Source organism: Periplaneta americana, chromosome 15, assembly GCF_040183065.1.
Source record: "Periplaneta americana isolate PAMFEO1 chromosome 15, P.americana_PAMFEO1_priV1, whole genome shotgun sequence".
Lineage (NCBI taxonomy): Eukaryota > Metazoa > Arthropoda > Insecta > Blattodea > Blattidae > Periplaneta > Periplaneta americana.
In genome coordinates, this window is record NC_091131.1 from 118,806,562 (window position 1) to 118,819,166 (window position 12,605).

At 37.3% G+C, this 12,605-nt stretch overlaps 1 protein-coding gene across 1 annotated transcript in view; it reads right to left on the reverse strand.

Annotated features, from left to right (window-relative positions):
* Positions 1 to 7,274: 7,274 nt before the first annotated feature.
* RpLP0-like (ribosomal protein LP0-like) overlaps positions 7,275 to 12,605 on the reverse strand; it is a 36,421-nt gene continuing 31,090 nt past the window's right edge. Inside the window, exons 4-5 of the mRNA XM_069848056.1 lie at positions 7,823 to 8,051; positions 7,275 to 7,693 (exon numbers count right to left, since the gene is read on the reverse strand). Of these exons, the coding sequence (XP_069704157.1) occupies positions 7,466 to 7,693; positions 7,823 to 8,051 (457 nt within the window). The 3' untranslated portion in view covers positions 7,275 to 7,465. The remainder of the gene's footprint in view (positions 7,694 to 7,822; positions 8,052 to 12,605) is intronic.

Sequence of the window (12,605 nt, forward strand, 5' to 3'; positions counted from 1 at the left end):
TATCTATCTATCTATCTATCTATCTATCTATCTATCTATCTATCTATCTATCTATCTAATCTATCTAATCTATCTATCTATCTATCTATCTAATCTATCTATCTAATCTATCTATCTAATCTATCTATCTAATCTATCTATCTATCTAAACTATCTATCTATCTATCCATCTATCTATCTAAATCTAATCTAATCTAATCTATCCATCCAATCCATCCATCCATCCATCCATCCAATCGATCTATCTTATCTATCTAATCTAATCTAACTAATCTATCTATCTATCTTATCTATCTATCTATCTATCTAATCTATCTATCTATCTATCTATCTATCTATCTATCTATCTATCTATCTATCTATCTATCTATCTATCTATCTATCTATCTATCTATCTTGTCTGTCTATCTCTCTATCTATCTATCTATCCTACTCTATCTTTCTATCCTACTCTATCTGTCCTATTCTAGGTATCTATTCCATTCTATCTATCCATCCATCTACCCATTCATTCATCTATCCATCCATCTACTCATTCATCTATCTATCCTATTCTATCCATCTATCTATCTACCTGTCTGTCTGTCAGTCTGTCTGTTTGCCTGCCTGTCTATCTATCTGTCTGTCTGTCTATCTATCTATCTATCTATCTATCTATCTATCTATCTATCTATCTATCTGGATTGCAAGTGACCTACTTACGCTGAATGTCAAGTGACCTACTTTTGCTGGATGGCAAGTGGCCTACTTTCGCTGGACGGCAAGTGACCTACTTTCACTCCATGGCAAGTGATCTATTTTCGCTGGATGGCAAGTGACCTAAATTCGCACGATGGCAAGTGACCTACTTTCGCTGGATTGGATGGCAAGAGACGTACTTTCGCTCGATGGCAAGTGGCCTACTTCCGTCTGATGGGAAGAGACCTACTTTCACTGAAGGGCAAGTGACCTACTTTCGCTCGATTGCAAATGATCTACTTTTGATGGATGGCAAGTGACGTACTTTCGCACGGTGGCACGTGACCTACATTCGCTCGATTGCAAATGATCTACTTTTGATGGATGGCAAGTGACTTACTTTCGCTCGTTGGCAGTGACTTACTTTCGCTGGATGGCCAGAAACCTACTTTCTCTCGATGGCAAGTGACCTACTTTCGCTGGATGGAAAGTGACCTACTTACGCTGGATGGCAAGTGAACTATTTTCGCTCTATGGCAAGTGGCCTGCTTTCGCTGGGTTACAAGGGACCTACTTTCGCTCGATGGCAAGTGACCAACTACCGATGGATGGGAAGTGTACTATTTTCGCTGGATTGCAAGTAACCTACTTTCGCTGGATTGCAAGTGACCTACTTTCGCTGAATGGCAAGTGACCTACTTTCGCTGGATGGCAAGCGACCTAATTTCGCTCGATTGCAAGCGACCTACTTTCGCTGGATGGCAAGAGACCTTCTTTTGCTGGATGATATTTGATCTCCTTTCGCTGGATGGCAAGTGACCATACAATGGATGGCAAAGGACCTACTTACGATGGATGGCAAGTGACCTTTTTTCGCTCGACGGCAAGTGACGTACTTACGCTGGATAGCAAGTGACCTACTTTCGCTGGATGGCAAGTAACCTACTTTCGCTGGATGTCAAGCGACCCACTTTCGCTCTATGTCAAGTGACCTACTTTCGCTGGATGGCAAGTGACATACTTTCACTGAATGACTTTTGATCTCCTTTCACTGGATGGCAAGTGACCTACTTTCGCTCTATAGCAGGTGACCTCCTTACGATGGATGGCAAGTGACCTACTTTCGCTGCGTAGCAAATGACCTATTTTCGTTGGATGGAAAGTGACCTTCTTTCGCTCGATGGCAAATGACTTCCTTACGATGGATGGCAAGTGACCTTTCGCTGGATAGGAAACGACCTACTTTCACTGGATGGTAAGTGATAAAATTTCGCTGGATGGCAAGTAATCTTCTTTCGCTGGATGGAAAGTTACCTACTTTCAAATCATATCCTACCACTAAACTGGGTAACAATAACACAGTAGGCCTACAATACTGGTTATTTAATCGCGTAGTTTCCTCCATTCTTCTTAAAACTCGAAGGCGAAAATTCGATGGAAGGAAATTACATGATGAATAAAAAATATCGGGAATAAACTTTTGTGTGCGTGTGTGTATCTTGCACATCAGAAGAATCATGGAGGGATAGATAATGACTTTGATTGTCCACACTTATTTTTATTACAAAAAATCTGATACTTCTGATGCAGGTAAATAAAAAAGAACGAAATATTCAAATTTTTAACAACTTTCGAATTTCAGATGTTTTGTTTCGCAGCTGCTGGTTTGATATACTGTTTGTTTCCTTTAATTTTCCAGAGCAAAAACTGTCCTAAGTGAAATTTACACTCTATAATCTTAACACTGGGAACATTTATTTTGGCAGCATTGTGTGATGCTATTTCATAACATAACGAGAGCTTTGAAATGATTAACTTACTAACTACTTACCTGGGTGAAAGTAGCGCTGAAGTGATTCCTGTGATTTCTTAAGTGAAAACCGTTCTATTTATAAGGGATTTTTTTAGTGGAGATACAGTTGATTGTATATGCAAGGCGTAAAAGTGCCTAAACTAACCAACACCAGTGCTGTGATGGAGGCCATACGGGGCCATATATCATATGGAACCTACAATTTCTTTAATTAATGTATGGGGAAAAGAAAATTTTGTCTGTATGGAGCCATATGGCATATGGGTGCCTAAGTTTGGTGAGTGGAGATCTGTACAGATTTTGGATCATCTCTTGCTGTTCCTAATGTAACGGTATTTTGTTTGATGTTCATAAACAAAAATTATCCACCTCTGTAGCACTGGTATCCAGAATTATATAAAATAATGGTTGAAACACAAGAAGTGCTGCAAATATACACTCAAGATTCATCGAGATAAGTGTGCATTTAGATGGTGTTACATGGTGTATTCTTTAAATCAAACTTGTACAATTAAAATGTAAAGCAAAACAATTTTTTTACTCCTTATTTAATATTAAAAAAATCATTCAATAACAATCAGAGAGATAGAGAGAGAAGAGTAAAATATATTTCAAGGGAGAAAACAAGGGGTGGGGTGTTGTGTTCAGCTGAAGTGTTAGTGTGCACTGTAGCTGATATAATAAATAACGAGTGGAATAACAGTTCCTGACACTAATTTATGTAGTCAAACATAATCTTCTGATAAAGATTTTAACGTTGATTTTTTTACTTGGTTATTTAACGATGCTGTATCAACTACGAGGTTATTTAGCGTTGATGGGATTGGTGACAGCAAGATGGTATTTGGCGAGATGAGGCCCGAAGATTCGCCATAGATTACCTGACATTTACCTTATGTTTGGGGAAAACCTCGGAAGAAACCCAACCAGATAATCAGCCCAAGCGGGAATCGAACCCGCACCTGAACGCAACTCCGGATAGGCAGGCAAGCGCCTTAGCCGACAGAGCTATGATGGTGGCTTTTAAAGTTGATTGATGTAATTTTACTAACACTGTATCTATTGACCGTTAATATTGTGGTTTTTCTAAATATGACAGGGAGTGAGCTAATGTTAAATTATACGTACTGTATGTGTCTATAGAGAGATGTGCAAACCATGAAACCATATTTTACTACCATTTGAGGTGATGCCTTATTGGTGTTACTTATGAGGTTCCAACCAATCTTCGGACTGCTGACTTGACATCGACTACTATTTATTTTAAGACGCAATATGTTTCCTCATACATGAAAGACAACTTGACTTAGCTTCTCCTGGTCAAAATTTCATGCTACACCATTGCCTGTTACAGACTCTTGTATGCAAGGTGAATAAGCTGAGTATGAAGGGAACAACTTCAGCACTAGTTTAACTCGTATAGATGATTTATATAAAGAACTTCAAGTGTCAGTATTGTCTCAAAGGTCTCTGTGTAACAAACTATTCATTCAGAAATGTCCATCTGCGATTATGTTAACTGCAGAAGAAGGAAGAAATACTGTCGTAATATGAAGTTATTCAGATTTCCAATTAAGGACAAGAAGAGGTTACAAAAATTATTTTTGAATTCAGCCTTATAAATTGAACGATTTTCACTTCAGAAATCACCATAAGTACCTCAGCACTAGTTTCAACAATTTAAGGACCAGTATAAAGGAAACTTGATTATAGTGAGAAATAAATTCGTAAAGGAAGCGGTCAGGAGGGATTGAGGTTGCCTACTGGTACCTATTCGTTACAAACAACTATTATATTTCATTTGACTAACAATGATTTGTAGAGAGCAAAATACCTACAGTAAGGTAAAGAAACTAAATCAATACATTTATGAGAACGGATATAAAAGTGTCTAGAAAAATAACAGAATTACCATATATTGCAATTAACACTGCATCGGCAGAAAAACCCCACAGGATATCGTAAATCTGCTGAAAATGAGAAAATTGTGTAAAAAAATATGCATTCAGAGCGAATTTTGCAGCCTGATATCATCTCGCCCACATTCTGGACATAATTCAATATAGTACCAGTACCGTTAGTCTGATATGAAATGAATACTAGAACAATTTGATAACCAAAGACAATGCTCAGTAGTTTTTAACAACATACAGAGTAAATAAAAACACAAACGCATATTGTAGCAATAGTTCAGATGAAAAGAAAATGATTAGTATGACTGCTTATTCGTACAAAAACACTGCCAGCTGTGTAAGTTACATGAAGCAATATATTAGGCCTACATTATGAACATGTTGGATTTAATGTGGACAGGAACGTACAGTTATTATTCATCTGCTCCCATATCGCATCATATAATACACCTATAAAATGAAAACATGTAGGCCTAGAAAAGAGGAAACATGTTGGGGAGGGGTTGTAATTCTCCCCCTTTCGGATAAATTTCAGAAGACGGATATCTGCTTTTAATTCTTATTCCAAAATTCTAATCTTGTGCACACAAATAAATTAGTGCCTTTTTGTGAGCATCATAATGTGCATTCAACAAACACAGACAAATCTGCTCTTTTTAGTATTTTGTGATAATTGTTGCTATAGTCACGACGCTGTTATTCCCAGCGTAACTCCTCCTCTTTGCTTATATCTTAGGAAATGAAGGCTCTATAAAGTCTAGATAGGTAGTATCGTTCGCCATTTTTGTTCTTTCGTTGCCGAGCTACCAGACGAGGAATCTATTTGCCGCACTGTTAAACATTATCATGTCGTAGCTCCTATGATAATAAATCAAACGCACTGTAATTGAGCAAATAATTGGGCAGCAAATGACGTCCTCTGGTGCTTTCTGCGAACGCAAATGAAAGAGCCAAAATGGCGGGCGATTATATTAAGTATTTATCGAGCCTTAGGAAATGTATAACGTCTTCATCAGCGAATCACAAGACGCACACGTTTAAATGTAGCTGACCTGCAATGTGATTGGCTGCCGGAAATTAGAGTGACAGGACTATAGTGAGGTACTTGTATACTGAAAATTAAAAACATCAAATGATGACAGGTTGTATAATTGTATATTGAACGCAAACAACATTATATCAGCCATGTACCAAAATGTCATCTATGTGTGTTGAAAAATTTGGGTAAAACAGGCTTCTGTATGCTACAATTTGGCGACACATCAAAGTCTTATTGTAACATAACCTCACATTACAATGAGAAAGAAATTCGCAGATGGCATGACGTAAGTGATAAAGTATTCCCACAGTCATATTACTCTATGTACTTCTCAGGTACTCTGCCATCTAATGTTGGTTATCGCAAGTTCATTTCTCGATGGTGGCAGCGCATAGCATCCATTATTTTCCACATGCTGCTGATATCAGTACAGGCTTGAGCTATCTGGTATTCTATGATCTAGGCCTAAAGTCACAGTATGGCGTATTGTAGCCACATTTGGAATTATTAGCCCACGCTTTTTCGAGTATTCCCAGAGTAGAACCATTACTGTTAACTCAGAACGATATCTTCAAATGCTCAACACCTTACTGGTACCTGAATTAAGGAGGATAGTACATCTTGACACATCATTCCAGCAAGATGGAGCTACTGCCCACAGAGCCAATATCAGTATGAACAGATTGCGACATCTGTTTCTCGCTTTGGTGACATCCACTGGCCCTCCAGATTCTCGGACTTATCAATTCCAGATTTCTTTCTTTGGGACTACCTCAAGGAGAATGTATATCACACTAACAAGAAGACAATTGCGGAATTACAGGTGTAATTTCCATGATGAAATTGCAGCCATTCCATGCGACATGCTGGCATGTATGATGGATAGTTTTCTGAGTCGACTATACATTTGCCAAGTGAATGAAGGAGGGTTTTTACTAGATGTAATTTAAAAAGATAAGCATCAGCTGTCATTAAAGTAAATGACAAAATGTGTACATTATTTGCAAATAAACTGCATTTTAGGTATGCAAGCATTCTTCTATAATTCATTGTTCTTTCTGTATCATACATTGCTCCACCTTGTATTTACAATAATAATAATAATAATAATAATAATAATAATAATAATAATAATAATAATAATAATAATAATAATAAATAATCCGTTGTGCTATAGCCCTTTTAAGAGCCCAAACCGACCAGCCGGTTGCTGGCCTCACAGCCACATGCCAAAGCAGAGATGGGTGATCATCCAACCATAATGAAGGTATCGTGTGGTCAGCACGATGATCCCCCTAGCTGTTATAGCTGGCTTTTGTAACCAGATTTCGTTACCAATCTTAGCTCCCCAAGTGCATCACGATGCTGAGTGGGAACTAGTCCCATACACTGGCCGAAATTTCATAAGAAAATTTCTTCCCAATATTTAAAATGAAAAAGAATAAGCGCAACTGGAGTGATAATAAAAATCCAATATTTTATTAGGGTCAGATAAGAGAATTACAACCTGGCGGTTCTGTCAATTTTATATAGAATACATATTTCAACACTGTACAAAGCACCCATTCATTTCTCTCTCTGAAATGACAAACATTTCTACAGAAATAATATACTTGGGGATAAGTTAGCGAGTTTTACTTATTTTTTATGAATTACAACTTTTAATTAACGACACATTGTCTACTGTGCAACCTTGATAGCAATGTTTGAAAGATTCTAGTATAGATGAAAATTAGGAAATATGAACATCTATTAATATAAATTGTTATCAATATTCTTCTGCAAGACTTCAGTGTTCTTTAACAGTATTTTTTACGTATAAGTTACAACATGTGTAATGTACTGACAAATTTAAGTGAAAACGGAGGAAGGGAAAATGCCAGGCAATTAGGTATATCTTGGTTGATTTGTGGAATGTCCCACTAAACTCTGCACTCCTCACATTAATGTCTGCTGCAAAAAACTCAATAGAATTATGTACAAATAAACATCGTTCATTTTGAAAAATCACTATTACTGTAATCAATGCTCATTATTTGCACTCTCTTCACCCTCATCTTCAACTTCAACTTCTTCATTACCACCATCATCATTTTCGCCATCTTCCATATCTACATCAACTGTCTCTTCAACATGTGATTTCTTTTCTTTCTTCTTTTCTTTCTTTCCAAACTTCTTAAATTTTCCATCTTTTGACCACATGCATTTCATTGTAATTTTGAAGTTTGCCATTTGATGTCCGAGTAATTTCTACAAAAAGAAAAAAAAAAACTACAATTATAATTCAAATATTTAATTCACCATAAAACTTTCTTAGATATAAAATTATCAATGCAGTACAATGTTATAACTTATGTGTCAAAACAAGAAAAGTCTCACCAGTATCCTTGCTTGTTCTGGTTTTAGAGGCTGGTCTGCTTTACATACAATAAATTCTGAAAGTAATGTGACAACACCTTTTTGCAGACTTGTAGGCATACCAAGTTGACGAAGATGTGGTTCTATTGAATGAGGGAATTGTGGTAGAGGTCCAGCTGGTAACGTTATTGTTTCTATAGCAACATTTCCAGATCTAGCATAGTCACTTTCACTGTAGTTTTCAAACCAACTGAAAATAATTAAACAACATAAAATTTATTAACACAACCCATTCTTGCAGTAAAAGCACAAGTATATATCTTACCAGCAGAATGAGAACTATTTAATATCCCAGTATTTATGGAACCATTCATCATCAACCTGTTTGTGAATCTTTCCTATAGCACTATACCATTTTAACTTCTTTATGTCTTTCGACTTATTCACTACTTTATGTACTCTTTTAAACTACAGCCACTAGGCAGAAATAATGACATGATAATTCAGCATCAATGTAGCAATGGTTGAATGAAAATGGAAGAAAAAACTGAATTACTCAGAAAAATTTGCCTAACTGAGCAATCATTTAGAACAGTGGTCATCAAAACACTGCACGCTCGGGCTAGAGTCTCTTACCCGTGGACAAGACACTGCCCTAGTGTGCAATCATTACTGCTGGTGGGTATGCTGTCTCTCTATCCCTTGTGGACGATGTGAATTTCGCATGCACAAGATGTAAGATGAGTCCACTACAAGTGAATGGTGACTTGGGTAAAAAATAAACACAAGATTTTTATTCTCACTTTAAGAATTGATAATATTGTGACAGCGACGTGAGATTCGAACTCACGACCAGCTTCCGCAAGAAAGCAGATCGCGTGGAGCACAGAGGAATGGCGCGCGGCGGAGAGGGGAAAGGGCCAACGTGGCGAGAGAGTGGAGCGAGAGTGCGCGCGCAACTGCTGCGTACGCAGTGAATGGGGAACGGACCTTCCCAACTCTTCGAGAAGTCCGTCGAAGTGGAGATATCCAGATAATTCTCTACACACCTGTAGAAATTTCTCGCAACTATGATTTTGCTATAAAAGAAGAAGCGCCAGCGAACTCGAGCAGTTTTTCAGTCATTCATGATTAGTTCAGTCAGTAAGCCAGTGAACAGAGCAAGCAAGCCAGCCTTGTGTACCGGAGTTCGGCTCGAGTGTGCGTCCGCAACTGTTCCAGCATCCGAAGGCCTGAGTTCGAGTGCAGTGGACCGCAGTTGGAGGGACCTGAGTTCGAGTGCAGTGGACCGCAGTTGGAGGGACCTGAGTTCGAGTACAGTGAACTGTCTCTGAAGGTCTGTGGTTCGAGATACGGTGAACTCGAGTGACTGAGCTAGAAGAACTGTGAACTGAGAACTGATAGTTCTGATTTGTAAATAGTGCTTTGTAAATATTAGTTAAGATTAACAGTTCATTGTTGTTTGTAATAGTCCAAGTAAATTGTCATTGTCGTTGGTGGAGTGCTGTTGGAATACTGTGTTGAGTGAAAATCCAATTGTTGACGAGAGCATTTAAGGCGAATTGTAGAAAGGAAGTATTGTTGGAAGAATAAATCCTATTGTTGAGTGGAAATAAATTTACAATATTAAGACTTGAAAGTGAAAATGGAATTCATAAGATCCATTCATATTATACTGGATTGCATCTAACACAAATGTTTTAAAATATTTTGAACTTTTGCAAAACATGTTTTGAAAGATTTCAAGATTTTTGTATAAAACATCTAGCTGGCTGCTGCTGCCTCCTACAAGTCATGATTCATCTTCTATAGCTACAGAATTTGCTGTTAAGAATGGACTTTGTCTCTTACAGACATAAATAACAACAAGTATCTGAAGGCCACATAGTATGTTACATTCGGAAATGGTTGATGAGAAGCAACTGGGCTCATTTTGACTTTCATTATTTAACAACCTAGTCTCATGAAACAAACAAGACAAATTTTATTCATTGTTACTCTAATATGATATGATATGATATATTTATTCCACCAGCTTACATTGGTCGTGATGGGCCTTCACATTTCTGCACACAGTGCCATCACTCCCTTGGATACGCTTACGCTTTTTTAAACATCCGGCTATTACATATAAATGACCCTGATCACTTTTCTATTAAGTCACTCACCTCTGTTTCCCTCCCTTCTTTTTATATTTACCCTTCCCTTTTCTAGTTATCTATCTTATTCTAACTAATCTCATTTAACTAAACATCACTTCTCTCAACCTCTTATTACTTGTTCCCAACTTTGTTTACATTAATTGAACTCTTCCATAGTTGTTAACTTATTTCTTCACTTGAATCACTAGCATTCACTGACCACTTATTCCCATTAATCTACTCTGTATATTTTCAGACGAAGTAGTTTCTACAGTCTCATTACATTTCCATTCCTACTTTCTTTATTATATTTGTATCACTACTTACTTATTATCGCTCTCTGGTTATTACTTATATCTTATCCTTTTTCACTATTATTCCCTTGCCTTACAGTCTTTTATGTCACTATCATTCTTTTCACTTTATCACTTTCCTAAGTTTTGTTACTCATGCATACTATTTTCACTATATCACTTTCCTATGTTTTGTCACTCATGCACTAACATCCTAAGTTATAACTTTTCTGTCCCTTACTTCTTCCCACTGACATACCTCTATTCGGTGTCGCTAATGTTACTTCATCCCTTCCAGTTCTTGCAGAATCTTGATTTCTTATCTTAGTTTCTTCTTCATCTCTCAATCCTTTTTGCAATATATTGCTAACCCATATTTGTTCTTCCAACTGGATTCACTGAACTCTTTTTGCTGTTCTCAGCTCCTGTATACCGTCCTTCTGTTCTCCCCTGTCTACCTGATGGCGTCATCATTATTTTAGTGCAAGTTTCTTGTTTCTTCTTTAATCGCTTGTTGACATCCTCGTCTGCTGCTGTTGCTACGCTATGCATTATTCTGGTCGCTGGCCTCACTTCTGGTTCATATGACTCGCTTACTGATTCATTCCATTGCTTGCTATTCTTTCCTATGTGATGACCTCTCCACCTTCTAATTTTTCAAATAGTTCTCTCATCGTATGTTTCACTATAATGTTCCTTATCTCTTCTTTCATTGTCCCTATCTCTGTATGGTTCAAATTTTCCAAGCAGAATTCCACATCAAACATCTCCCCATTTATCTTTAATTTGTCTCCGTATAATGTAGCAAAATGACCATTTTTTCTTTGCAGTCTTCATAAAAGGAATCAATATTCTTCTCCTGCATCTTACTTCATATTCAAAATCATGTTCCAGTCTAATATTTGAGTTTACTCGAATTTTTTTCTTTTGCCATTATACTTGAGAATTTAACTGGCATATATCTATTTCCATTTTTCCTGATTCTGTACGCTTCTTTTATTTGACCATCACTCACATCAATCCTGAACCAATCCCAGCACACTTTCATTACAGTCTCGCAGTGGCGGCTCGTGGGTACTGAATTCAGGGGGGCTGCATATAAAAATAAACCATGCAAATTATCTTATTTAAAGATTAGTTCCATGCGCCTTGTCTTGTAGGTTGCGGACTTTTGAATCATCTTATTAAAATCCGATATGTCGTTTAACATAGTCTTTACAGTGGAAAACATAGCTAATGCGGTCAGTCTCTCTTCTCTCATCATATTTCTAAGATAGGATTTCACTCTTTTCAAACACGAAAAGCAACGTTCTGGTTCGGAAATTGTCATTGGTATGGTGATAGCTATGCGTAGTAGTTCCACAAATTCTGAAAATGAGGCCTACAAGTTCTCAGATAGAAGAAACTGCAAGACTGCGTCACTATATTTCTGAATTCTTGTCTCTGATACAACACAGTGAGTTCCGTTTTTAGTTTGTCTTTATCGAACATTAAAAAAAGCTTCCCACATACATTTAGGTCATTTTCAGGAAATGAGCTTTTGTAGCATTCAAATTTTTCTTGACACAGAAGAGAAGATAATATCAGATGATCTATGAATTGGAATCGGGTGTTAGCTTGAGTGATAATGAGGTCACACACTTCCTTAGTTGCCGCAACCCTTGTCTGAATCCCTTCGACTTTATGACGCTTTTTAGAGTTTTCATTTTCACAGATCTTGCTGCTCAATTGTTCACTGTTCCATATTATCAGTATGGCATTAGCAAAGCTTGATATGCGGAGTCGGCCTCGGTAGCATAGTCGCTGTGGGTTCGATCCCGGCCCAGGTCAATGGCATTTAAGTGTGTTTAAATGAGAAAGGCTCATGTCAGTAGATTTACTTACTGATATTTCAAAGAATCCTGCGAGACAAGATTCCGGGACACCGGCGACGCTGCAGTTGCGAGTGTCGTTAAATAAACCACAATTCAATTTTTTTATATGCAGATTTGGACCTTAAAAATATCTAACTGGCGATGTTGTAGTTGGTTTTGTAATATATCTACATGATACATCAATAAACGAAAAAATCTGAGCCAGAAATTGAATTCAGGATCTTCAAGAGCACGCACCAGGGCGCTTGCCTCATTTATTGTGATGTTGTTAGATGTTTCGGATTCCATTATGGTTTGAAAACATTCTAGCAATGGCTCCTTCTTCTCATGAACAACATTTACTGTTCTTATTTTAAAACTCCATCTTGTTGCCCCAGCTGATGGAATTGTCTTTAAAACACATTAATCTAATACAGACTGAGTGGAGATCAAGAGAAGAAAGCAGGAATACTGGATAAATCAGCAAAAAATATGCCAACCTTTCTATTTTGTTTAG